The sequence below is a fragment of the Nomascus leucogenys genome, chromosome 2, assembly GCF_006542625.1.
Source record: "Nomascus leucogenys isolate Asia chromosome 2, Asia_NLE_v1, whole genome shotgun sequence".
NCBI classification, from domain to species: domain Eukaryota; kingdom Metazoa; phylum Chordata; class Mammalia; order Primates; family Hylobatidae; genus Nomascus; species Nomascus leucogenys.
This window is the reverse complement of record NC_044382.1, coordinates 47,819,503-47,846,596: the sequence shown is the minus strand read 5'-3', so window position 1 is coordinate 47,846,596 and position 27,094 is coordinate 47,819,503. Positions and strand designations below refer to the sequence as shown.

Below are 27,094 nucleotides of genomic sequence, written 5' to 3'. Positions count from 1 at the left end.
CCCAGCTACTCAGGAGGCTGAGGCAGGGAGAATCACTTGAACCCAGGAGGCAGAGGTTGCAGTGAGCCAAGATCGTGCCATTGCACTCCAGCCTGGGCAGCAGAGCAAGACTCTGTCTCCAAAAATAATAATAAACTGGGCGTGGTATGCACCTGTAGTCCCAGCTACTCGGGAGGCTGAGGGAAGAGAATCGCTTGAACCCAGGAAGCAGAGGTTGCAGTGAGCCGAGATTGCGCCACTGCATTCCAGCCTGGGTGACAGAGCGAGACTCCGTCTCATAAAAAAAAAAAAAAAAAAAGCCTGGATCTTCATCAGAGGTCTTCCAAAGACACTGAGAGATGTTATTGAATAGACATCACAAATCATTTGACAGTGTAAGCTTCCCCAGCCAACCAGATTAAGAAGTATAAGCAAAAAATATGAATGTTAACATTATTTAGAGTCTGATGGTCCTTCTCCTGGTCCCCATCATTCTGCAAAAATTACTGTGAAATTAGTTTTTCATTAAAATGAAGAGCCAAGTAATTGAAGTTTTTCATGAGTGCCCACCTCTTCCTTTACATATAGTGTTACCTTCATGGGTCTGTAATGTCTGCTCATGATGTTCTCTTGTGATTCTCCTGCCCAGGTGGTCTTCCTCACATTCTTATACTCACTGATGATGAGCAGGATGCCTCGGCTTAACAAAGAGAAGGAACAACAAACAAAGAGGATCTTGGCACTCTTGGGTAACTCAAGTAGTTCTAACAACTACCTAATTTTGGCCTGGCGTGGTGGCTCACGCCTGTAATCCCAGCACTTTGGGAGGCCGAGGCGGGCAGATCACGAGGTCGGGAGATCGAAACCATCGTGGCTAACACGGTGAAACCCCGTCTCTACTAAAAATACAAAAAAAAAAAAATGAGCCGGGCGTGGTGGCGGGCACCTGTAGTCCCAGCTACTCTGGAGGTTGAGGCAGGAGAATCACTTGAACCCGGGAGGCGGAGCTTGCAGTGAGCCGAGATCACGCCACTGCACTCCAGCCTGAGCGAGTGTCTCAAAAAATAAAAAATAAAAAAAAAGAAACTACCTAATTTTGCAAAAAGCAAATTAGATCAGTGGAACTCTGGCCACATTGCTGACTCGATAAATTAACCCATTCAAAGGACTTGTCTCTAACCAACTGGTTATTTCTCCTTTTCTGCCCAAGACTGATGTCCTTCCAGATGAGATCTCACCTCGATGATCACATCCTCTCTCCCAGTGCTTCATCTCTCCCCTGCATTTTATTTATTTTTATTTTTTTGAGACGGAGTTTCACTCTTGTCGTCAAGGCTGGAGTGCAATGATGTGATCTCAGCTCACTACAACCTCCACCTCCTGGGTTTAAGCGATTCTCCTGCCTCAGCCTCCCAAGTAGCTGGGATTACAGGCCTCTGCCACCATGCCTGGCTAATTTTTTTGTATTATTAGTAGAGACAGGGTTTTGCCATGTTGGCCAGGCTGGACTTGAACTCCTGACCTCAGGTGATCTGCTCTCGGCCTCCCAAAGTGCTGGGATTACAGACTTGAGCCACTGCCCCCGGCCTCCCCTGCATTTTAGATCTCCTTTTCATCTTTCTGTCCCCCTACCCCTACCCCTCCCCTTCTCTCCCCCTACCCCTCTCCTACTCCCCCTCTCCCCCTACCCCTCTCCTACTCCCCCTTCCCCTCCCCTCCCCTTCTCTCCCTCTCCCCCTCTCCCCCTCCCCCTCCCCCTCCCCTTCTCTCCCTCTCCCCCCTCTCCCCCTCCCCTTCTCTCCCTCTCCCCCCTCTCCCCTCCCCTCTCTCCCTCTCCCCCCTCTCCCCCTCCCTTCTCTCCCTCTCCCCCCTCTCCCCCTCCCCTTCTCTCCCTCTCCCCCCCTTCTCTCCCTCTCCCCTCCCCCTCCCCTTCTCTCCCCTCCCCCTCCCCTCCCCTTCTCTCCCTCTCCCCCTCTCCCCCCCCTTCTCTCCCCTTCTCCCCATCCCCATCCCCCTTCCCTCTCTCCCCTCCCCCTCCCCCTCCCCCTCCCCTGCTCTCTATCCCCCTCCCCCCTCCCCAGCTCCCCTCCCCACTCTCCCCTCCCCCCTCCCCTTCCCCCTTCCCCCTCCCCCTCACCTTCCCCCTTCCCCCTTCCTCCCTCCCCCTTCCCCTCCCCCTTCTGCCTCTCCCCATTTCCCCTCTCCCCCTCTCCCCCTCCCCCTCTCCCCCTCCCCTTCTCCCCCTCCCCTTCTCTCCCTCTCCCACTCCCCTTCTCTCCCCCTCCCCCACTCCCCTTCCCCTCCCCCACTCCCCTTCTCTCCCCCTCCCCCACTCCCCTTCCCCTCCCCCACTCCCCTTCTCTCCCCCTCCCCCACTCCCCTTCTCTCCCCCTCCCACTCCCCTTCTCTCTCTGTCTCCCCCCTCCCACTCCCCTTCTCTCTCCGTCTCCCCCTCCCCTTCTCTCTCAGTCTCCCCCTCCCCTTCTCTCCCCTTCCCCCCTCTCTCCTTCCCCCTCTCCCTCCCCCCCTCCGCCTCCCCCTCTCCGTCCCTCCCCCTCTCCGTCCCTCCCCCTCTCCCATGAGCCCCAGGTGCTGTTCTCCACTGCTCCCTATCTGGAGCTAGATGCCTCCGAGTGTGTCAAATTAAACTGAATTGTTTGCCTGCCCCACAAATCTACTTCTTTACTATATTTTCTCATTCCAATCAAGAGCATCAGCATTCTCTAAAAAAGTCGGAGTACATAATCCTAAATTCCTCTCTTAGTTTCCACATTTAGTCACCATGCTGGAGAGTGCCTACCCTCTAACTGGCTAAGGCTAACTTATCACCTGGATGACCCTCACAAACACAATCCTGGGCAAAACAGGAGGTTGCAGAAAAATCGGCACAGTATCTTAATCATGTAAAAACGATGCATGTCTTGACTAGAGGTTACGTATGTATCTCCTCTGTGCATTTATAGATAAAGTATAAAGAAATGCATGGGAATGATAAACTCCAGAATTCAGGAAAGGACTACCTGTGAGGGAAAGAAGGAATGCCATCATGGAGGGGTACACATATGTTGGCAGTAACTTATTAAGTGGTGATCTACTGCTAAGCAGTAGGCACTCCATTCCTTGTGAGATGAGGAAACTTAATCTGACTTTAAACTGCCTTCCGTTTGTGACCAGCCTGGCCAACATGGTGAAACCCTGTCTCTACTAAAAATACAAAATTAGCCAGGTGTGGTGTTGCATGCCTGTAATCCCAGCTGCTTGGGAGGCTGAGGCAGGAGAATTGCTTGAACCTGGGAGGTGGAGGTTGCAGTGAGCCAAGATCGTGCCATTGCACTCCAGCCTGGGCAACAAGAGCAGAACTCTGTCTCAAAAATAATAATAATAAATTGCCTTCCTTGCACTTATTTTCTCTGTGCATTCTGAACTGTTGGTCTCTCTGCCTAAAAGAGACATTTTTCCCCTTATCGTCACCCTTGTTCATCTGGAGAGCTCTGATTCATCCTTCAAAATAAATGCTAGATGTCACTTCCTCTGTGGAGCCTTCTGTGACTTTCTTGGAGAGATTTATTTGCTCACTCTTCACTGATCCCATGGTGCTTGGAACACACATGCTGGCAAGTTTCATGCCCTCCTCTATTTATTTATTTATGAGATGGAGTCTTGCTCTGTCACCCAGGCCAGAGTGCAGTGGCACAATCTCGACTCACTGCAACCCCTGCCTCCCAGGTTCAAGCAATTCTCCTGCGTCAGCCTCCCGAGTAGCTGTGATTACAGGTGCACTCCACCACGCTTGGATAATTTTTTATTTTTAGTAGAGGCAAGTTTTTCCCATGTTGGCCAGGCTGGTCTTGAACTCCTGAGCTCAGGTGATCAGCCCACCTTGGCCTCCCAATATATATATAAATATATATATTTATATACGTATATTTATATATTTATACATATTTATGAAAATATATAAAAATATATACAAACATATGTATATAAATATATATTTTTATATATAGTTAAGAAATGCAAAATCTTAGGCCTCACTCCAGAATCCATATTTTAATAAAATTCCCAGATGATTCCTATCATTAAAATTTGAGAAATACCACTATAGAACAGTGCTCCCAAAGTGTGGTTCACTGACTAGAACTGTTTGTTTCTAGTCTAAGTACAGGAATCAAGAATAAGCATTTAAAAACTTTAACAATTTGGCAGATTAACTTTATATCTACTAAATCTAATTTTCAAAAACAGGGCTTGTATTTTACATGCTTCTGCTTTATTTCTTTTTTTAGTATATGTTTTAATTTTTTTTAAGAGACAGGGTCTCAGGTTGATCACCTGAGGTAGGAGTTCGAGATCAGCCTGGGCAACATGGCAAAACCCCGTCTCTACTGAAAATACAAAAATTAGCCAGGTGTGGTGGCATGTGCCTGTAATCCCAGCTACTCAGGAAGCTGAGGCAGGAGAATCACTTGAATCTGGGAGGTGGAGACTGCAGTGAGCCAAGATCATGCATTGCACTCCAGCCTGGGCAACAAAGTGAGACTCTGTCTCAAAAAAAAAAAAAAAAAAAAAAAAGACATGGTTTTGCTGTGTTACCCAGGCTGGTCTCAAACTCCTGAGCTCAAACGATCTGCTAGTCTCACTGCAACGTTAAACTCCTGGGCTTAATCAGTCCCCTCGCCTCAGTTCCCCTAGTAGCCAGGACCACAGGCATGTGCCACTATTCCTGGCTGATTTTTTATTTTTTTGTAGAGACAACATCTCACTATGTTGACCAGGCTGGTCAACAACTGGCCTCAAGCAATCCTGCTGCCTTGGCCTCCCAAAGTGTTAGAATTGGAATTACAGGCATGCGCCACTGTGTTCAGCCTAGTAACTCATTTTTACTGTATTGTACAAAAGTATCAGTCCCCAATTGATTGGAATTTTTTAAAAAACAGGTCCTTTATAATAGTTTAAGAAGCACTGCATGGGTAGTTTTATTCCTTGTTTAACATTTAAAAGGAGGTGCTCACAGTAGATGCTCAATGAATGGTGAGTGACTGCTTAATGAAATGTAACATTTCTTTGGTCTATATTTGAATTTTTGACAGCAAAATGTTCTTCGTCAGTACCAGGTTCAAGAGATAAGAACAACCCCATCTATGTAGCCCCAGCTATGAATAGTCCAACTAAGCGCCCAGAAAGAACCTTGAAAAATAAGAAACTCTTCAAGCTGACTGGAGATATTTTGGGTATGGAGAGGAAATGGCAACATAGTGATAACACAGCACCTTTTCCAGAAGGGAAAGGAAGAGAGAGAATAAAATGGAAAATAAAGAAGGGTTAAAAAGCTGTCTTTTAAAATCTTCACCTTGTGAGATTTGGGATTCCAGTAAAGCAGGTGGGATGGTAACTGGACAGACCCCTGACCTTGGAGTCTAGAGATTTTATTGTGTGCTTGAGTAAGTCACTTTCTCCACCTGCAAAATGTAGTAACACTTGATCTATGGAGGGAAAATGAAAATGCTTTGGCAGACAGCTCTTCTGTAGGTGCCAGTTGACTGGCTTCAACATGTCTAGTTCATTATTGGATTCCCTAGTCCAAAGAAGACAAATTCTGTTTTTATCATGACTTCACTTCTTGTAAACACAATCACATGAGTGAGATAGAGTGCATGCTTAGTCCTTAGAGCTAAACACCATGTTTCTTGTGTGGGATTTTATGTACTTTTTCGTTTTTTTTGGAGATGGAGTCTCACTTTGTTGCCCAGGCTGGAGTGCAGTGGTGCAATGTCAACTCACTGCATCCTGTGCCTCCTGGGTTCTAGCGATTCTCCTACCTCGGCCTCCTGGTTAGCTGGGATTACAGGCACACACCACCACACCCAGCTAATTTTTGTATTTCTAGTAGATGGGGGGTTTCACTATGTTGATCAGGCTGGTCTCAAACTCCTGACCTCAGGTGATCTGCCTATGTCAACTTCCCAAAGTGCTAGGATTACAGGTGTGAGCCACTGTGCCCAGCCACAGCCATTGTATCTTATTTTAAGTAAAATGTATGATTAGTGGCAGAATAATTTTGGGAAGGAAATGTGTATGTGTATATTTATAATTATTAGGTTGAACCGTATGAAACTGCCAGTTTTTGACTGGTTTTGACCTGCATAAGTCTATAGACTTAGGAAAAATGAAAAAGACATAGAGGATTTCTAAGTTAACCACTCAACTATGGCATTGTTTTTCCTCTTTAAACTAGTACAAATCCTCTTCCTTACCCTGTTGATGACTGCAATCTACTCTGCAAAGAACTCCAATAGATTTTACCTCCACCAAGCTCTCCAGAAGACCTTTTCGCACCAATTCTCAGAAATCAAACTTCTTCAGGATTTCTACCCCTGGGCCAATCACATCCTCCTTCCTAGCCTGTATGGGGATTACAGAGGTAAGAATGCAGTCCTGGAGCCCAGTCATTGCAAATGTGGGGTACAATTAATTTTCCAAATACCCCATACCAAGACCTATGAGAAAGTGGAGGAAGGTCAGCTGGCGTTTTCTGATATGGCCATACCTGTGGGCATCCCAAGAGCCTATTCTCTGGCCTTCATCTAAGGAGGTTCAGTTACATCTGTTCACCCAGGCCCATGGCGCTGATTCCCACTGATGAGCTTCACAAAAGGCTGACAAGCAAGAATGAGAATGGATTCAGTTACATCATGAGAAGTAACTGGAGTGACCCCTGGGACTCAACCACATGTAGCAAAGAAGGCTGTTCAATAAGTGCAAAACCAGGAATGTGGTTTCATTGAAGGATCTCCACACGAAATGTTATTTTGGCCTGAGCCGTCTTTCCCAGGTCTATGAGTGTGTCTGTGTGACTTTGCTTGCATGGGTATCCAGTTCAGCCCCACAAACATGCATTGAACTTCTATAATATGCTCGGAACTGTCCCAGGAGCTAACAATGAAAAGATGGACACTATATGGTTTGTCAAGGAACGCCACCTTGCAGAGGAGTTAGTATGCTTTGGTGTGGACAGTGATGAAAAAATGCTAAAGAATGACTTTCTTAAGGAATGCATCTTTTTTATTTTATTTTGAGGCAGTCTCACTCTGTCATGCAGGCTGGAGTGCAGTGGTGCAACCTAGGCTCACTGTAACCTCCACCTCCCAGGTTGAAGCAATTCTCCTGCCTCAGCCTCTCTAGTAGCTGGGATTATAGGCATGCACCACCACACCTGGCTTTTTTTTTTTTTTTTTGAGACAGAATTTTGCTCTCGTCACCCAGGCTGGAGCTGAGTGGCACGATCTTGGCTCACTGCAACCTCTGCCTCCCGGGTTCCAGTGATTCTCCTGCCTCAGCCTCCTTTAGTAGAGATGGAGTTTCACCACGATGGTCACGCTGGTCTCAAACTCACGATGGTCACGCTGGTCTCGCTGGTCTCAAACTCCTGACCTCAAGTGATCCACCCGCCTAAGCCTCCCAAAGTGCTGGGATTACAGGTGTGAGCCGCCCCATCTGCCAGGAACGTTTTGTGTTCAATATTTTTCCACCAGTTACCAACACTCATTATTTAACTTTAAATCTTGTTAAGTAAGCTGCATTCTGGAAATTGTTACATTCATTTATCTCAGGATTGGTGGCTTCCTGATGAGATTTGGATCATCTCCTAGGTTCCTGAAAAAGAATCTAAAATACATTTTTACCTCAGCAAACATTTACAGTCTCTTTTTTTTTTTTTTTTTTTGAGACGGAGTCTTGCTCTGTCGCCCAGGCTGGAGTGCAGTGGCGCAATCTCGGCTCACTGCAAGCTCCGCCTCCCGGGTTCACACCATTCTCCTGCCTCAGTCTCCCGAGTAGCTGGGACTACAGGCACCCGCCACTACACCTGGCTAATTTTTTGTATTTTTAGTAGAGACGGGGTTTCACCGTGGTCTCGATCTCCTGACTACGTGATCCGCCCACCTCGGCCTCCCAAAGTGCTGGGATTACAGGCGTGAGCCACCGTGCCCGGCCTACAGTCTTTTCTTAAAGGTGTGGTTAGTGTGTTTGGGCGAGTTTTTATAGGTGACAACTCCTATTTATTGCATGTCGAATCTATTTAGTTCAATTTTTTTTTAATTTAAGTTCTAGGGTACATGTGTACAATGTGCAGGTTTGTTACATACGCATACATGTGCCATGTTGGTGTGCTGCACCCATTAACTCGTCATTTACATTAGGTATATCTCCTAATGCTATCCCTCCCCCAACCCCACGACAAGTGCAGTTTTTTTTAATTTTACTTCTAGAGTCAAGGTCTCAGTCTCCCACTCAGGCTAGAATGCAGTGACATAATCTCATCTCACTGCAGCCTTGAATTTGTGGGCTCAAGCAGTTCTCCCACCTCAGCATCCTGAGAAGCTGGGACTACAGACGTGCGCCACCATGCTGTTATTTTTTTTTTTAGAGACAGGGTCTCACTATGTTGTCCAGTCTGGTGTCCTTAGTTCAGTTTTAGGTGGTGACAGTTCTGGGTTCAGGGCATTTTTTTTTTTTCTGAGATGGAGTTTCGCTCTTTCACCCAGGTTAGAGCGAAGTGGCACCATCTCATGTCACTGCAACCTCCACCCCCGGGTTCAAGCAATTCTCCTCCCTCAGCCTCCTGAGTAGCTGGAATTATAGGCACCTGCCATCACACCTGGCTGATTTTTGTATTTTTAGTAGAGACTGGGTTTTGCCATGCTGGCCAGGCTGGTCTCGAACTCCTGACCTCAGGTGATCCACCTGCCTCAGCCTCCCAAAGTGCTAGAATTGCAGGTGTGAGCCACCGCGCCTGGCCCGGGGCACATTCTACTTGCAGTCTGTAACTGTAACTTGTCCTGAACAAAATACTAAATCAAAGTGACTGGGCCAGGCACAGTGGCTTATGGCTGTGATGCTAGCGCTTTGGGAGGCTGTAGCAGGGGGATCATTTGAAGTCCGTAGTTCAAGACCAGGCTGAGCAACACTGCAAGATCCCATCTCCACAAAAAATAATAAATTAGCCAGGCATGGTTGCACAAAACTATAGTACCAGCTGCTTGGGAGCCTGAGGCAGGAGGATTATTTGAGCCCAGGAGTTCAAGGCTGCAGTGAGCCATGATCTCACCACTACACTCTAGTCTGAGCAGAGCCAAGACCCCATCTCAAAAACAAAAATAGTGACTGGATCTGTGGCTGAGGTCTACACCATCACAGCAGGCATGGTCTCTCTTGCACTCTTTGGCTCCTGAAGTATGTAGTGTCTTGGCTGGGTACAGTGGCTCATGCCTGTAATCCCAGCACTTTGGGAGGCTGAGGTGGGCAGATTGCTTGAGCCCAGGATCAAAACTAGCCTAGACAACATAGACTTTGTATCTATTTCTTAAAAATATAAAAATTTTAAAAACAATAGTTTTGCAAATCAGTAAAACATAAATATGAAGAAAATCCAGCCAGGCACGGTGGCTAATGCCTGTAATCACAGCACTTTGGGAGGCCAAGGCAGGAGGATCACTTGAGCCCAGGAGTTCAAGACCAGCTTAGGCAACGTGGTGCAACCCCATCTCTACAAAAAATACACAAATTAGCTGGGCATGGTAACGCACACCTGTGGTCCCAGCTACTTGGGAGGCTGGGGTGGGAGAATTGCTTGAGCCTGGGAGGCGGAGGTTGCTGTGAGCCAAGATTGCATCACTGCACTCCAGCCTGGGTGACAGAGTGAGACCCTACATCAAAAAAAAAATCCAAATGTACAACAAAAGGGTATATAGTGCAACTCTTCCTTGTCCCTAGTCCCCCTTCTCTCAAGAGGCAGCTACATTCCCAATTTATTATATATTTTTTCAAAGGTAACGGCCGGGCGCAGTGGCTCCTGCCTGTAGTCCCAGCACTTTGGGAGGTGGAGGCAGGCGAATCATGAGGTCAGGAGTTCGAGACCAGCCTGGCCAACATGGTGAAACCCCATCTCTACTAAAAATACAAAAATTAGCCATCTTTGGTGGCGGGTGCCTTTAATCCCAACTACTTGGGAGGCTGAGGCTGGAAACTCACTTGAACCGGAGAGGTGGAGTTTGCAGTGAGCCGAGATCCCTCCACACTACACTCCAGCCAGGGCAACAGAGTGAGATTCTGTCTCAAAAAAAAAAAAAGTCATGCATTTTCCTTTTTTTCCCTTAACAGTTTATCTGGGGCTTGTTCTATCAGCATATATGAAGCTGCCCCTATTATGTTTTATTCACTTACTGTATAGTATCCCATTGCCTGGATATATACCATAATTTATATACCCAGCTCCCTACTGATAGGTATTTAGATCATTTCAAGTCTTGTTAGCAAGACTGTCATTAATATCCTTGTACGTAATTCCACAAAGGTGCAAATATATCGAAAGATAAATACCTTGGAGAAGACTTGCTAGGTCAAAGTATATATACGTTTTTAATTTAGAAAGATATTGCCAAATTGTCCTAGTGTGCCAATAAACACTCCTATTAGCAATATATGACTGGGTGTGGTGGGTCACATCTGTAATCCCAGCACTTTGGGAGGCCAAGGTGGGCAGATCACTTGAGGTCAGGAGTTCGAGACCAGCCTGGTCAACATAATGAAACTCCATCTCTGCTTAAAAAAAAAAAAATTACCTTGGCCTGGTAGTGCATGCCTGTAGTTCTAGCTACTCAGGAGGTTGAGGCAGGAGAATTGCTTGAACCTGGGAGGCAGAGTTTGCAGCGAGTCAAGATCGTGCCACTGCACTCCAGCCTGGGAGACAGAGCAAAACTCCATCTCAAAAAACAAAAACAAGAAGCAATATGTGAGAGCACCTGCCCACATTCCCAACAGACAGCCTGGTGAAAAATGGTGTTTTCAAACAATTCAAGTGTCCCTGAAATATACGAAAGACTTTGCAACTGCATCTAGAGAAATGCAAGTTAAAACTAAGATACCCTTTTTTCCCTTCTTAAAGGGGCAAAACTTGCCCGTATGCTTTTGCCTTTTTTCATTCAATCCTGCCCATACTCTATTTTTAAGACATAAATCTGTGTTGCTTCACTGTTGAAAACCACCCAGTGGATTCCCATCAAACTTAAAAGTCCCAAGTCCTTTCCAAAGCTTACAAGGGCCTGCCCGGTTTGGCCCCTGGTTGCTTCTGTTAGTTCATCTCTTATTCCTCTGACCCTCGTTCATGCGACTTCAGCGACTCAAGCTTCTGTGCTTTTCTTAAATAGGTCAAGCATGCTCTCACTCAGTGCCTTAGAACTTGGTGTTCTCCTGGTGGCGGATGTCTGACTGTGTTAGGGCCTCTCCTATGCCACCTTGCCAAAGAAAGCTTCTCTAATCATCCTACCTAAGGTAACAGCATTGCTCCCTCTCCAAATCACTCTTGACCCCTTACTCTGCTTAATTTTTCTTCATAGCCCTTATCATTACCTGAATATTATTTGGTTATTGGCTGTCTCTCTTGCTCCTCAAATATGGGCTCTCTGTGGCCTGGACTCTTACATCCACTGCTATATTCTGGGTACCTAGGCGGGACCTGGTGCCTTTGAGCACTCAATACATACTGATTGAAAGAATGAATGAATAAGCGTCCACCCATATTCTTTGGCTATTTTTCGGCTATTTTTCATCAGGCTGTGTGGTTTTGTTTACCCCTTTTGATTTGTAGGAGCTTTTTATATATTAAGAACATATATAGTTATAAATCTAGATCTTTATAGAGAGACAGACTAAGAACCTATAAAGATTAATTTAGGGAATTAAGATTTTTATTACGTTCTCTTCGTCCCTGAGAGCATGGTATACTTTTCTGTTTGTTTTCATCTTTGTTTGTAGCTCTCAGTAAGATTCAGAATTGTTCCCCATAGAGTTTTTGCACATCTTTTGTTAGGTTTATTTTACCTTTTGTGTTACTATTATAAATAAGATGTTTTAGGACAGGTATGATACCTCATACCTGTAATCCCAGCACTTTGGGAGACCAAGGTGGGCAGATCACCTGAGGTCAGAAGTTCGAGACTAGCCTGACCAACGTGGTGAAACCTTGTCTCTACTAAAAAATCAAAAAAATTAGCTGGGCGTGGTGATGGGCACCTGTAGTTCCTGCTACTCAGGAGCCTGAGGCCGGAGAATTGCTTGAACCTGGGAGGCAGAGGTTACAGTGAGCAAAGATTGCACCACTGCACTCCAGCCTGGGCAACAGAGTGAGAGTCTGTCTCAAAATAAATAAATGTTTTAATTCTGTATACCATCTAAGTAAATATTGTGTGGCCATATGAACACTGTTGATTTCTTTATTTAGTATCCAGCCACCTTGCTGAATTCTTTTTATAAGTACAATTGACCCTTGAACAACACAGGGCTTGGGGTGCTGGCCCCTGATACAGCTGAAAATTCATGTATAACTTTTGACTCCTCAAAAACTTAACTACTAATAGCCTACTCTTTACTGGAAGCCTTACTGATAACATAACAGTTGATTAACACGTATTTTGTATGTTACACGTATTATATATTGTATTCTTAAAATAAGCTAGATAATATTAAGAAAATCATAAGGAAGATAAACTAATTTGCTGTTCATTAAGTGGAAGTGGATCATCAGAAAGGTCTTCATCCTCATCATCTTCACATTGAGTAGGCTGAGGAAGAAGCAGAGGGGTTAGTCTTGGTGTCTCAGGGGTGGCAGAGGTGGAAGAAAATCTACTTATAAGAGGACCCGTGCAGTTCAAACGTGTTGTTCAATGGTCAGTTTTTCAGTTGATTCTTTTTTTTTTTTTTTGAGATGGAGTCTCGCTCTGTTGCCCATGCTGGAGTGCAGTGGCGCAATCTCATCTCACTGCAAGCTCTGCCTCCCAGGTTCACACCATTCTCCTGCCTCAGCCTCCTGAGTAGCTGGGACCACAGGTGCCCACCACCATGCCCAGCTAGTATTTTGTATTTTTAGTAGAGATGGGGTTTCACCGTGTTAGCCAGGATGGTCTTGATCTCCTGACCTTGTGATCCACCTGCGTTGGCCTCCCAAAGTGCTGGGATTACAGGCGTGAGCCACCGCACCTGGCTGCCAGTCAATTCTCTTAATTCATCTGGATTAGACATATCATTTACAAACTGTGAAAATTTCACTTTTTTATTTTTATAGGTCTCATTTTTATTATTATTTAAACTTTTTTTTATATAACGACCGGGTACCCCTGTGTTGCCCAGGCTGGTCTTGAACTCCTGGCCTCAAGCCATCCTCCCGCCTTGCCTCCTAAAGTGCTGGGATTACAGATGTGATGTACCATATCCAGCCTTATTTCTTTTTCTTACCTAATAGCATTATCTAGAACCTCCAAAAATGTTTTCAAACCTAATGGTGAAAGTGTGCATTTTTTCTCATTACTAACCTAATGCGGCACTTTTTACATCGTTTCTTTTTTCTCCATTCTGGATGTGCTGGAAAAAAGATTTAAAAAATATATAAACCAAACTGTTTCTTTTACTTTCTCATTAGGATTTATTGCTGATGGGAACTCCTTTCTTTTGGGCAATGTTCTGCTTCGTCAGATTCGCATTCCTGATACCGGACTCTTCCCAGCTGGAGTGTCTCCCCAGGAGCAAGTGAAGCCATCTCACCAACATCAGGAGGATACAGAGAACTATGGGGTTAATTGGGGCCCCCTTGATACAAATATCACCAAATCAGATAGCATTTGGCATTATCAGAATCAGGAGACCCTGGGTGGCTATCCTATTCAAGGGGAATTTGCCACTTACTCAGGAGGAGGATACGCTGTGAAACTTGGAAGAAACTCCAGTACTGCAACCCAGTGAGTAAGCCTGGGCCCTGCACAAGAGGACCAAAATATTTGCTTCTGGCCATTCATAGGACAAATAGGAATTTCAGACCCATTTGAGTAGTTTTGACAGCTACTATACTGTCTGTAACTCTTATGGACACTTTTATTTTAGACTTCTAAGGAAATACAACCTTTAGTTTAAAAAACCCTTCCTCAGCTTCAAATTACAGGTATGTTTTGGTTTGGCAATTTGCCAAAATTCATTTTGTAGCTGGAAAAATACTTAACATTTTCAATCCTAGCTGAAGTTAAATTCAAGTAACCATAGCTTGGACAAACTGTAATCTTCACATATAAAAGAAACATTGCCATTCACGAGCCAAAATACAGGAACCCAAAAGTCCAACGCCAAAATTAAATTTCCTGAGACTTAGAGAGTGGTTTAGTATTCTGAGAGTCTTTGTCATTACATGAGAAAAAGCCTAAATAAAAATAATTATCTCTTCATTTAAATGCAAGGAATTCATTGTTCACAAACCACAATGCCAGCTGAATAATGACATTTCTACTCCTCCTACCTCCCAAAACTGAACGGCTGTTAGTAAAGAGTAGCATTTAATACTTCAAGTAGAAATAGTTGTCATAGCATATGAAATTCTACTTCAGACCTGAAATACCAAGTATATTTTCCTGAATACTTAACCTTGTTGTGAATACTAATGTAAAAACTTTCCTTTTTATGGTCTATTAAATTTAATACCAGTGAAAGTTTGGGTATTAGTAATCATAAAATATTTCATAGGAGAAGTAGATTGGGAAATGGAACATCTTACCTAGTATATGAGAGTGATGTTGGAAACATCAGGATATTTTCCTCCTTTGCAGTATTAAAGAAAATGGCTGACCCTGTCCTCTGTTTACCCAGAGTTCTACAGCATCTTGAACAGAGGCATTGGCTAGACCAACGCACAAAAGGCCTCTTTGTGGAATTTGTGGTCTTCAATGCTAATGTGAACCTCTTCTGTGTTGTGATCCTGATGTTGGAGTCCAGTGATATGGGTATGAAGGCCTCTTCTCTCCTCTCTCTGTGATCTTGTGCTATGGGTTGGATGTTTGTCCCCTCTAAACCTCATGTTGAAATTCGATCCCCAGCATTGGAAGTGGAGCCTGATGGGAGGTGTTTGGGTCCTGGGAGGCAGATCCTTCATGGATGGATTGATGCCCTCCCTTAGGAGTAAGTGAGTTCTCATTCTGTTAGTTCCTAAGAAAGCTGGTTGTTTAAAAAGAGCCTGGAATCTCCCCCACCCCTCTCTTGCTTCCTCTTGTTGCATGTGATCTCTGCACAGGCTGTCTCCCCTTCACCTTTGCCATGAGTGGCAGCAGCCTCAGGTCCTCACCAGATGCACATGCCCAATTTTGAACTTGACAGCCATCAGAATTGTGAGCCAAAGAAAGCTTTTTTCTTTATAAATTACCCAAGGCTTGGATACTCATTTATAGCAACACAAAATGGACTAAGACACCTGGGTAGCTCAAGAGAAGGCCCAGTTTCTTTCTCTGTCTTATACCATTAATTTAAATATATTATTTTAATTAAAGTTATTATATTTAAATATAACTTTAAAAGTCAAATAGCTCAAGGGAAAAACAGGAGTCCTCAGTTCATCCCTACCTCATTCCTACTCCCCAAAGGCTACTTTCCATTTTTTTTTTTTTTTTTTTTTTTTTTTTTTTTTTTTTTGAGACAGAGTCTTGCTCTGTCACCCAGGCTGGAGTGCAGTGATGCGATCTCGGCTCACTGCCAGCTCCGCCTCCTGGGTTCACGCCATTCTGCTGCCTCAGCCTCCCCAGCAGCTGGGACACAGGTGCACGCCACCACACCTGGCTAATTTTTTTGTATTTTCAGTAGAGACACGGTTTCACCATGTTAGCCAGGATGGTCTCGATCTCCTGACCTCGTGATCCGCCTGCCTCGGCCTCCCAAAGTGCTGGGATTACAGGTGTGGGCCACCACGCCCAGCCTACTTTCCATTTTTTTAAACTAGATCTTTCAGAATTTAAAAATTATTAACATAGGCTGGGCATGGTGGCTCACGCCTGTAATCTCAGCACTTTGGGAGGCCGAGGCAGGCGGATCACCTGAGGTCAGGAGCTCGAGACCATCCTGGCCAACATGGCGAAACCCCATCTCTACTAAAAATACAAAAAAATTAGCCAGGAGTGCTGGCGGGTGCCTATAATCCCAGCTACTCGGGAGGCTGAGGCAGGAGAATCACTTGAACCTGGGAGGCGGAGGTGGCAGTGAGCTGAGATCATGCCATTGCACTCCAGCCTGGGCAACAAGTGAGAAACTCTGTCTAAAAAAAAAAAAAAATTAATATGGTTATTGTCTGTTTCATAAATTTTCAGTTTTAGGTGTTATCTATTTCTGTTAGGTTGAAAATTTAGCTTTTTTTTTTTTTTTTTTTTTTTTTTTGAGGCAGAGTGTCGCTCAGTCTCCCAGGCTGGAGTTCAGTGGTGCAGTCTCAGCTCACTGCAATCTCTGCCTCCCGGGCTCAAGCCATTCTCCTGCCTCAGCCTCCCGAGTAGCTGGGATTACAGGTGCCCACCACCACACCCAGCTAATTTTTGTATTTTCAGTAGAGATGGGGTTTCACCATGTTGGCCAGGCTGATCTCAAACGCCTGGCCTCAGGTGATCCACCTGCCTCAGCCTCCCAAAATGCTGGAATTACAGGCGTGAGCCACCTCACCCAGCCAGAGGTGGCTTTCTTACACCCACATATATCTCAAACACATACACATCTTTTATCTTTCCTCATTCTCCCAATATAGTAATAACATTTATTTAGTTTAATATTGAGCATTTCCGTTGTTTTTCAAAGATGAGACATTAGTGTATTATAATTAGATTTCCTTTCTTATACATCCTTTTGTTTTCTCTAGAATATTACTTTTTTAAAAATCTGTTTGGTTTTCTATGTGTCTGTCATTGATTAATCTCCAAATTCTTCCTAAAAGTAGAAACCTCTCATTCTCTTATTAGAGTATCATGTAAACTGTCATTTTATCTTCTTGGAGACACCCTCCCTGGAGCCCTCCGTCTTGGGTACATTCTGGATTGATTATTCTCTAGGCTGCTGTACAGCTGTCATCCAGGACACTCCCTTCACCATCACCCTGAGATTATCTTTACGTCTCTCCTCTACTGGATCCCCTTCCTTCTGGATTCCATGTCTTCCTTTCTTGGCTTACTTGCTCATTTTGCTAGAGCACATGCTTTGGTAACTTCCTGGAAGAGTACAAGGGAGGTAAATTCGTTGGAGACTTACATCTCCAAAAGTGTTTTTTTCTCCCATCACATTAGATTCTAATTTATCTGTATATAATTTCTTTCTTGCAGGATTTTGGTTCGTTTGTTTGTTTTGAGATGGAGTCTTGCTCTGTCGCCCAGGCTGGAGTGCAGTGGCACCATCTTGGCTCGCTGTACCCTCTGCCTCCTGGGTTCAAGCAATTCTCCCTGCCTGAGCCTCCCAAGTAACTGGGATTACAGGTGCCCGCCACCATGCCTGGCTAATTTTTTATTTTTAAAATTTATGTATTTACATATTTTATGGGGTTTTGCCATGTTGGCCAGGCTGGTCTTGAACTCCTCACCTCAAGTGATCTGCCCACCTTGGCCCTCCAAAGTGCTGGGATTACAGGTATGAGCCACCACGCCCGGCCAGAATTTTGAAAAGTGTAGCTCCATTGCTTTCTATCTTTTCATGTTAGTGTTAAAAAAGTATTATGCTGGCATTCTGATTCCCAGTTCCCCAGTCCCAAAAGTTTTTAGGTTTTTTTCTTTGTCCTCTGTGTTATGAAAGAATGTCTTGGAGGCTGTGCACGGTGGCTCACGCCTGTAATCCCAGCACTTTGGGAGGCCGAGGCAGGCGGATCACAAGGTCTAGGAGTTCGAGACCAGCCGGGCCAATATGGTGACACACCATCTCTACTAAAAATACAAAAATTACCCAGGCATGTTGGCTTGCGCCTGCAGTCCCAACTACTCGGGGGGCTGAAGCAGAAGAACCGATTGAACCCAGGAGGTGGAGGTTGCAGTGAGCAGAGATGGTGCCACTGCACTCCAGCCTGGGTGACAGAGCGAGACTCCATCTCAAAAAAAAAAAAGAATGTCATAATGTCATCGAATGTTCTATTATCTGGAAACGTGTCCTTAAGTTCTGAGACATTTTCTTGCATTTTTCTTTGTTAATTTCTTCTCCATTTTCTCTGTTCACTTTTTCTGATTTTCTAGCATTTTGACATTGTAACTCCTGGAGTTCTGATTTTCTTATATTTTTGCTTCTGTTTTCCATCTTTTTCATCTAATGTCTGCAGTATTTAACTCTTATCTTCTAAACTATTTTTTTCTGTCTATAATATTTACTTTCCAGCATGTTTTTTTCATAGTCTCTTATTGTTCTTTTATGGATGCAGTATCCTCTTAACTCTGAGGATATTATGGTGGGTTTTTTTCCTTCTGATCCTTTACTGTCTCTAGTTTTTTGATTTGTTGTTTGTTTTGATCTACAGTTTTCAACGTTGGAGGTTCAAGTGCCTGGCTGTCCTTTTATTTTTATTTATTTATTTTTTTGAGACGGAGTCTTGCTCTGTCGCCCAGGCTGGAGTGCAGTGGCGCAATCTCGGCTCACTGCAAGCTCCGCCTCCCGGGTTCACGCCATTCTCCTGCCTCAGCCTCTCCGAGTAGCTGGGACTACAGGTGCCCACCACCACACCCAGCTAATTTTTTTGTATTTTTAGTAGAGACGGGGTTTCACCGTGGTCTCGATCTCCTGACGTCGTGATCCGCCTGCCTCGGCCTCCCAAAGTGCTGGGATTACAAGCGTGAGCCACCAAGCCCAGCCTATCCTTTTAAAGAAAGGCAGGCTGGGCATGGTGGCTCAAGCCTATAATCCCAGCACTTTTGGAGGCCAAGGCAGGAAGATCACTTGAGCCCAGGAGTTTGAGACCAGCCTGGGCAACGTGGTGAAACCTCGTCTCTACCAAAAATACAAAAATCAGCCTGGCATGGTGGTGTGCATCTGTTGTCTCAGCTACTTGGGAGGCTGAGGTGGCAGAATGGTTTGATCCTGGGAGTCAGAGGTTGTAGTGAGCCGAGATCATACCAATGCACTCCTGCTTGGGTGAGAGCCAGACCCTGTATCCAAAAAAAAAAAAAAAAAAAAAAAAAAAAGGCAATAAAAAGCAGATAAATGCTAATTATAAGCTCTGTGCCTGGCTGGGCTCAGTGGCTCACACCTATAATCCCAGCACTTTGGGAGGCCGAGACAGGCAGATCACCTGAAGTCAGGAGTTTGAGACTAGCCTGGCTGCCTGGCTAACATGGCAAAACCCCGTATCTACTAAAAATACAAAAACTAGCCAGGCATGGTGGCACATGCCTGTAATCCCAGCTACTCAGGAGGCTGAGACAGGAGAATTGCTTGAACCCAGGAGCTTGCAGTGAGCTGAGATAGTGCCACTGCACTCTAGCCTGGGGGACAGAGACTCCGTCTCAAAAAAAAAAACAAAAAACAACTCTGTGCCCATGCATAGAGCTTATCAACTGGTATCTAAGTCTCTCTTTTGGGGCAGTCAGTTTTTAGAGACCCTCCAAACTCCTACCTTGAGGATATAAGCCTATTATACTTATCAGAGCAAGTTGAGGGAAGGGATCTGGGAAGTGTCTCACCATGCACCATGTAAACTTTCCCTTAATCCTCTTTTCCAGTAAACCATTACTCTCAGATGTAGCTGGTGCCCCCAAGTCCAGATTCTCTCATTCAGCATCACTAGGAAACAAACCTTTAGTCGTGCGGTGGTAGAAGGCAAGATGGGTAGCAAATACCTGGCTGTGAATGGTGAGGGAGGAAATTTGGAATCTAGTTGTTTATATATATATATAGACTTTAAATTGATGCTATTTTCAGTTCCATGTGAACTTCTACCTTGAGAAGTACCTGATACCTGCAATTTCTGAGGCTTTCCAGGGTTTCGTGGTTAGAATTAGCTTGCTTCTGGGTTTCCTGTACAGCTGTCTTAGATTTCAGCTTTCTTGAACTTGCTAAGTCAATGCGATTCCTCTACTTTTCAGCTTCCAGCAGTTTGTTGCTCTCATCTGTCCTCCTTTTCTTCATCTATTGAAGTTTTTACTTTATCCTTTCACTTTCGTTATAGTGGCATTTTGTAAGGGATTGGAGTTAAACTGGTCCATTCAGTTCCCCCACCTTTCACAGGATGTCTGTCCTAATCCAACTTCTTCTCTTCCTTCTTTCTCCCAGAATTGGCTCGCAAGTATCCTTCCATTTTCCATCACATCTTTCTCCTAATCAGAAATCCTTCCCGCTCAGACCTGCAGAGTAGACCACTTCTTTTATGCTTGTTTCTAATGAAGCACAAAGGCTTCCTAAGGGTCTTCACGGGGTTTTTGGTTACTAACAAAATATAGACAGGGATTAAAATAAACATGGGAAAAGTTCCAGTCTTGAGAGCTAGCTAGGTGAAATAGAAATTCCTTTTGTTCTTAAACGTCTTTTTTACCTACAAGGGGTACATCTTAGTTCTGATGTCACAGCATCCTTAGGGTGTTGCTTTGACAGCCACAAACCTCTGTGGCCAGCAGCACCTTCTGCCTGAGTATTGCTTGCACCTGCTGGGCTCGTTCTGCCCACTTGGCCTGGTAGCCTGCACTCAGCTCCTGCTACTGGCCTGCATCCCACACCTGCCAAGAGAGGGACAGGTACGGAGCAGTGAGGGATATATGGATGAGCAAGCACAGGGTCCAGCCACTGCACACAGCCAGGCACGCTGGCTGCTGCACTGAGGTGGGCAGCTTTATGTGCTGGCACAGGTGCCAGCTCCCTGAAAGGCTGAAGCTGGACCAGATGTACTGCACGTGGTTTCTGCTGTGGGTAACTGGGTCTGAACAAGAGGAATGCCATGGTGCCCAGAATCTTGGAGATGCCAGGAAGCACAGAGCCCCAGAGAGGGTGTCACAGCCCTGGCTCAGGGAGCCTGTAGGTCTGGGATCCCCCAAAGGGCCACAGCTATTCTCTCCTCCTCATTGCCTGCAGTGTGGCAAGCAAGGGGGTGTGTTTCAGCCCTGTTTGTGTTACAGCTCTTTTAGTCCCACCACTCGGTGGGTCCCGAGTTCTTGTCCTGCATCCAGGAAGAATGAGGTACACAGACAACTGGAGGGTGAGAGAGGTGGAGAGGAGCTTCACTGAGTGACAAGACAGTTCTCAGGAGACCTGGAGTTGGTAGCTCCTATTCGCAGGCAGGTCATCCCATTGTTCGTGTAGCCCTCAGCGGAGAGACCTGGGGTGGGTAGCTCCTATCCGCAGGCAGGTCATCCCATTGTTCGTGTAGCCCTCAGCGAGACCTGGGGTGGGTAGCTCCTATCTGCAGGCAGGTCATCCTGCCATCAGCCCAAGTCTGGCTGAGTCTGGAGTTTTTATGGGCTTCAGAGGGGAGTAAGTGTGTGCTGATTGGTCCATGGGCAGTTGTGGGTGGGCCCAGAAAAAGCGCCATAAGTTCTCACTCGACTTGGTGAAACTGGCAGTTTCCAAAACTGGCAGCCCAGCCCCCAGGCTTCAGGCCATCCCTGGCTTAAAGGTGGGTTTTACTGGGGACCCACCCCTTTCTGCCCAGGAGGCTGTCTGCCTCCTGCCACCATCCATGTCACCCATGGTGCCCAGGCTGTTTGTGCCAAGGGGCACCTGTGGGCCCATGCCAAGGCACCCTCAGCCCCCCCTCACCCTCCCTGCCTCCCATGCTTGTCCATGTCCAAAGTTCAGAGAGGGCCAAGGCAGTAGGGGCTGCTTGTCAGTACTGCCCCAAGTGCACACACACCAAGCTGGATCATGACAGTGCCCAAGGTTGGCCAAAACTTTGCTCCAAAATCAGAGCACGTGCTGGGAGTGGGGAGAGGCCATGCAGTGGGAGCAGGCACTTCTGAACCTGCAGGGGCAGGGAGGTGGGGAGAGGCTTCCTGAGCCCCCAAGAGTGCAGGGATGCCCGGGTCTGCAGCTGTGGCTGGGCAGCTGCAGCTGCGCCCAGGAGGTTGGGGCTCCCAACCCTCCAACTCAGAAGGGGGCAGGGCTCCCACCTGTTACTGGCTCCCATGGCTCAACAGAGCACAAAGCCCTGGCCACGCCTCCCCCACTGCAGCCGATGTCATGGCAGCAGCCACTCCAGACATGGTGCTGCTGCCATCACTAATATTTTGAAGCTCTATGAAAGGTTTGTATTCACAAGACCTTTCATGATTTTATAAACGTCAACATTTTCAATGTCCTTCCAGGTGGAAGCTGAAGCCTTTTAGTCCATCCTTATGTAAATGACTGGGTATCCATGAGTATTACTAATGGTAATTAGTACTCAAGGGTTATCAGTGCTTTAGACTTCTCTCTGCAGCCATTCTGACATGGATAGGGTAACATCTATAGTAACTGTTAAGCCACCGACACCTCCCTTCAAGGTAGGGTCAACGGCATATCATTTCCCACTACTGACTTTTGTAAAACCAGTATTTCTTCAATAGCTTTGCATACATGATCTTATTTAATGTTCATGACAGCTCTAAAGGAAATACTAAGTGGAGCACTGAGACTCAGAAACATTTGATGATACAGGAAGAGTTGGGGTTATTCAAAGACAAAGTTTAACAAGAAGAGGGCAAAAGTTTTAGACTCTTGACTCCAGGTGTTCTTTGTTGTTCTCAGGTGCTTTCTTCACCTCTGTGAGACTGGAAACCTTCACTTCCCTTCAGATGTCAAAGAAGGGCTTTGCCTGGTCTATCATCTCACAAGTCATCTATTATCTACTGGTCTGTTACTATGCCTTCATACAGGTGAGTCAATAATGTTAGATGTCAGCCTGGGCAACATGGCAAAACCTCATCTTTACCAGACTTCAAAAATTACCCAGGTGTGGTGGCATGCACCTGTGGTCCCAGCTACTCTGAAGGCTGAGATGGGAGAATTGCTTGAGCCTGGGAGGCAGAGGTTGCAGTGAGCTAAGATCCATGCCACTGCACTTCAGCCTGGGTGAGAGAGCAAAACCCTGTCTCAAAAATAGTGATGATGATGATGATGGTCTTAGATGTGAGAAATAAACGTTGCCACATTTTATTTGGGAAGCTCTACAATGACGTGTTACTAGAATTATGGCTATAATTTTGGTCCTTTTCAGAAACCTGAATTCAGTTAAAGGCTGACTGGTTTTCCACCAAATAGAGTAGCTCTTTCAATTTTTCAGGAGCGAAAGAATTAAGTCTGTAGAAATAGTACTTTTGTAGTTTTATCAGCCCTATATGAAGTAATACCAAGCAAGTATGAACAAAGAGCAAGCACTCAAAAATACAAATGATTGGCTTATGCCTGTAGTTCCAGCACTTTAGGAGGCCGAGGCAGGCTGATTACCTGAGGTCGAGAGTTCGAGACCAGACTGGCCAACATGGAGAAATGCCATCTCTACTAAAAATACAAATTTAGCTGGGCGTGGTGGCACATGCTTGTAGTCCCAGCTACTTGGGAGGCTAAGGCAGGAGAATCTCTTGAACCTGGGAGGCGGAGGTTGCAGTGAGCCGAGATCGCGCCACTGCACTTCAGCCTGGGCAACAAGAGTGAAACTTCCATCTCAAAAAAAAAAAAAAAAAAAGTGATTGGCCAGGCACAGTGGCTCACACCTCTAATCCCAGCACTTTGGGAGGCCGAGGTGGGTGGATCACCTGAGGTCAGGAGTTCAAGACCAGCCTGGCCAACATGGCAAAACCCTGTCTCTACTAAAAATACAAAAATCAGCTGTGCATGGTGGCGGGCTCCTATAGTCCCAGCTACTTGGGAGGCTGAGGCAGAAGAATTGCTTGAACCCGGGAGGCAGAGGTTGCAGTGAGCCGAGATGGCACCACTGCACTCCAGCCTGGGTGACAAGAGTGAAACTCTATCTCAAAAAAAAAAAAAAAAAAAAGGAAAGAAAAAATACAGATGATTACACTCAGAAGAAAATATATTTATATCTTAAGCCAAACACAGTATTTTTTCTTCATTCTCAGGCTTGATAACTAATTTAGAGACTTTTGCTGGGTATGGTGGCTCACACCTGTAATCCCAGCACTTTGGGAGGCTGAGGTGGGCAGATCACTTGAAGCCAGGAGTTCGAGACTAGCCTGGGCAAAATGTCAAAACCCTGTCTCTACAAAAAATACAAAACTTAGCCAGGCATGGTGGCATGTGCTTGTGGTCCCTGCTACTTGGGAGGCTCAGGTAGGAGGATTGCTTGAGCCTGAGCCTGGGAGGTTGAGGCTGCAGTGAGCTATGATCGCACCACTGCACTCCAGCCTGGGCAACAGAGCGCAACCCTGTCTCAAAGAAAGAAACTTTTGTATTATTTAAGTGACAGTTTATGATCTCCAAGAAAAAGAAAATAAATGTATCCAGAAGATAATTTTTCTGTAAGTAGCATTTCTGAAGACTACAGAGCTGAACTAAGACCATAACCCATTTGTCCAAGTTGAGATCTAATAAACGCCTGGCGGTGTGCTTTGCCCACAGACATCAGCTGCGTTCGTCACACTTGAGCAGGGGAAGACCTAGCTAATCTCTCAGACAAGCAACAGTGACTGTGCTGTCTATGTTTAGGTTTGTCGGCTAAAACGGCAGAAGTGGAGGTTCTTCACTGGGAAAAGAAACATTCTGGACACAAGTATAATCCTCATTAGCTTTATCATCCTGGGGCTTGACATGAAGAGTATTTCTCTACAGAAGAAAAACATGGCACGATACCGCGATGACCAGGACAGGTGAGAGGAAGGCTGATGGGCACAGCATATTCCTACCTCATGTCTAAAGTTTCCTGGTTATACCCAAGTATTCTTTCAAACTCCCCTTCCTTCACTGCCCTACCAGATCTGTATTTGCATAATATTAGAGTTAAAAGAGAACTTGGACTCATGTCCACAGCAGAGAAGACAGTGAACTAGAAATCATTTAACTGCTAGTCACACGGAAGAGCTCTTCTGCCTTCATTAGTGCTTAGGTATGTGCTTAAGGATAACACATTTAGATTTCAGAAAGGCCTGGAATTGGTCATTATTTTGCCCTCTGGCGAAGGCATAAAGCCTAACGCACAACAAATAATTCTTTAAATAAAACCACAACACATAGTCCATCCTTTAAATGCAAAGGGAGCTGCATTCTGGGTAGGGATGTTCATCCATTCATTCATCCGTACTAAAAGATGTTTGGTGTCTCTTTGAGCACCTTCTCTGGTTTTTCCCATGGAGAGGAACATCTATCTGTTTCCCATGCCAAGTGTTGCCAAGTGGTGCTTTGCTAACCTTTGCATCAGTGGCCAACAACCTGGGTGGTGATCTGTGTAACTTTTCCTGAGGCATTGTTTCAAGTAGGCCTTATGGAGAGCAGTTTATGCAGGGACAGCGGATCTGTGCAGAGCACCACTTGCTAGTGTCTGTGGGCCTCCTTCCAAGTAACCTGGTTGCTGCAACCTAAAATTATGAATGTATCTCTCACAAAACAAAACCTGATTGCTAAGCAACACCCCTCACCTCTAGTCTACCATCCATCATTTTGTTCTAAGCTTTATTGCACCTATTACATCAATCCTGGACTGCCAGAGAACACAGGATTAGTGTGCCACAGAAAACAGACCAGCAGCATGGCTCCTCTCTCTGGACTGAGTTAATCTCCTTTTGAGAGGAGAGATTTGGCTCAGAGAAGTGCAGGAGCCTGGTTTTGCTTCCCAGGATGAATCTGGAATAAAGACATCAGCTAGAGGTCACATTTTAAGGTTTCTTCAGCACAGCTCCCAGTGCAATCTGCAGCAGGTACATCACTTGAATAATACATGGCCTTCTGTTACTCCCATATCCACAACTCACAGGAGGCCACAATAGAAAGCAGTTCTCACATCAACAAGCATTTGACCTCACAGGACTCAGGGCTGCCACACTCAGCACAGGGGTGCTGGGGAAACTGCGGCATAGCCACATAGTTCTTGCTCAGTAACTGTCAGCTTTTCTTGGTGCAGGTTCATCAGCTTCTACGAAGCAGTAAAAGCGAACTCTGCTGCGACTCACCTTGTGGGCTTCCTGGTTCTCCTGGCAACTGTTCAGTTATGGAACCTGCTGCGTCATAGCCCAAGGCTGCGGGTCATCAGCAGGACACTGAGCCAAGCCTGGGACGAGGTGGTGGGCTTTCTGCTGATCATCCTAATCCTGCTGACAGGCTATGCCATTGCCGTAAGCCCCCACGTTGCTCTCTCTCCTTCTCCGTGTGCTGTGGTATTGGAATCGCATCGCTTCCCATAGAAATGGTCACAACACAGAAACCCGAGGTGGCAGAGTAGGAAAGCCGAGTTTAGTTCTAGTTCCGTACTTAACTGGTATGATTTAAACCCACGTTTGTCTCTAAAATGGGGATAAAACTTACCTCACAAGGTAATATAAAGGTCAAATTAATTTCTATGAAAACACTATGTTATTACAAAGGAAGTTTATGTATTCTTTGGGCATAATTTGGCCACAAGGAATTTCTTTCCGTTCCATTGCTTCTATGTTGGCCACATCGCCAAGCACCTCAGGACAGAAAGATGTGCGCTCGGCTTGCACTAACTGGCCTTTCTCCTTCTGTTCAGTTTAACCTGCTGTTTGGATGCAGCATCTCTGACTACCAGACATTTTTCAGCTCAGCAGTGACTGTTGTTGGTTTCCTGATGGGAATTTCTCACCAAGAGGAGGTAAAAATAATAATGTTTCCTCACAGAATTCTATTTAATATATTGAACAAGGAAAATTGGGGGGTCCTTATGAAAACAGCCCCCCCACTGTACACTGGAAAAGGGGGAAAATTCCAGTCCTTTGCTCTTCTGCTTTATGGTACTTCCTATGCATACAGCATTTACATGGCTGTTGCTTTCAGAAATCTGCCCTTTCCTAAGCACTCAGTCCCTCCTTCCTCACTTCTTGTGTCCTTAATGTTATTGGCAAAGGACACTGGGCCGAAGCTTGTGCTTGGCCAGATTAACATGATTCTCTGCTTCTCAATGGCCCTTTGAAAGTGCGCTAACAGGATAGGGTAAGCTGGTTCAAGCCATGAGAGGCCAAGAAGGGGAGGACTGCTTGAGGCCAAGAATTTGAGACCAGCCTGGGCAACATAGTGAGACTCTGCCTCTACTAAAAATAAAAAATAAAAATTAGCTAGGTGTGGTGGCATGCACCTGTAGTCCTAGCCACTCAAGAGGCTGAGGAGAGAGAATCCTGTGAGCCCAGGAGTTGGAGGCTGCAGTGAGCCATGATCA

At 45.6% G+C, this 27,094-nt stretch overlaps 1 protein-coding gene across 1 annotated transcript in view; it reads left to right on the top strand.

The window, feature by feature from the left end:
* Positions 1-27,094, top strand: part of PKD1L3 (polycystin 1 like 3, transient receptor potential channel interacting) — an 82,298-nt gene that overhangs the window by 51,909 nt on the left and 3,295 nt on the right. Inside the window, 8 exon segments of the mRNA XM_030829725.1 lie at positions 629-728; positions 5,070-5,210; positions 6,215-6,514; positions 6,517-6,678; positions 22,501-22,628; positions 24,418-24,578; positions 25,826-26,036; positions 26,432-26,533. Coding sequence (XP_030685585.1) covers positions 629-728; positions 5,070-5,210; positions 6,215-6,514; positions 6,517-6,678; positions 22,501-22,628; positions 24,418-24,578; positions 25,826-26,036; positions 26,432-26,533 — 1,305 coding nt within the window.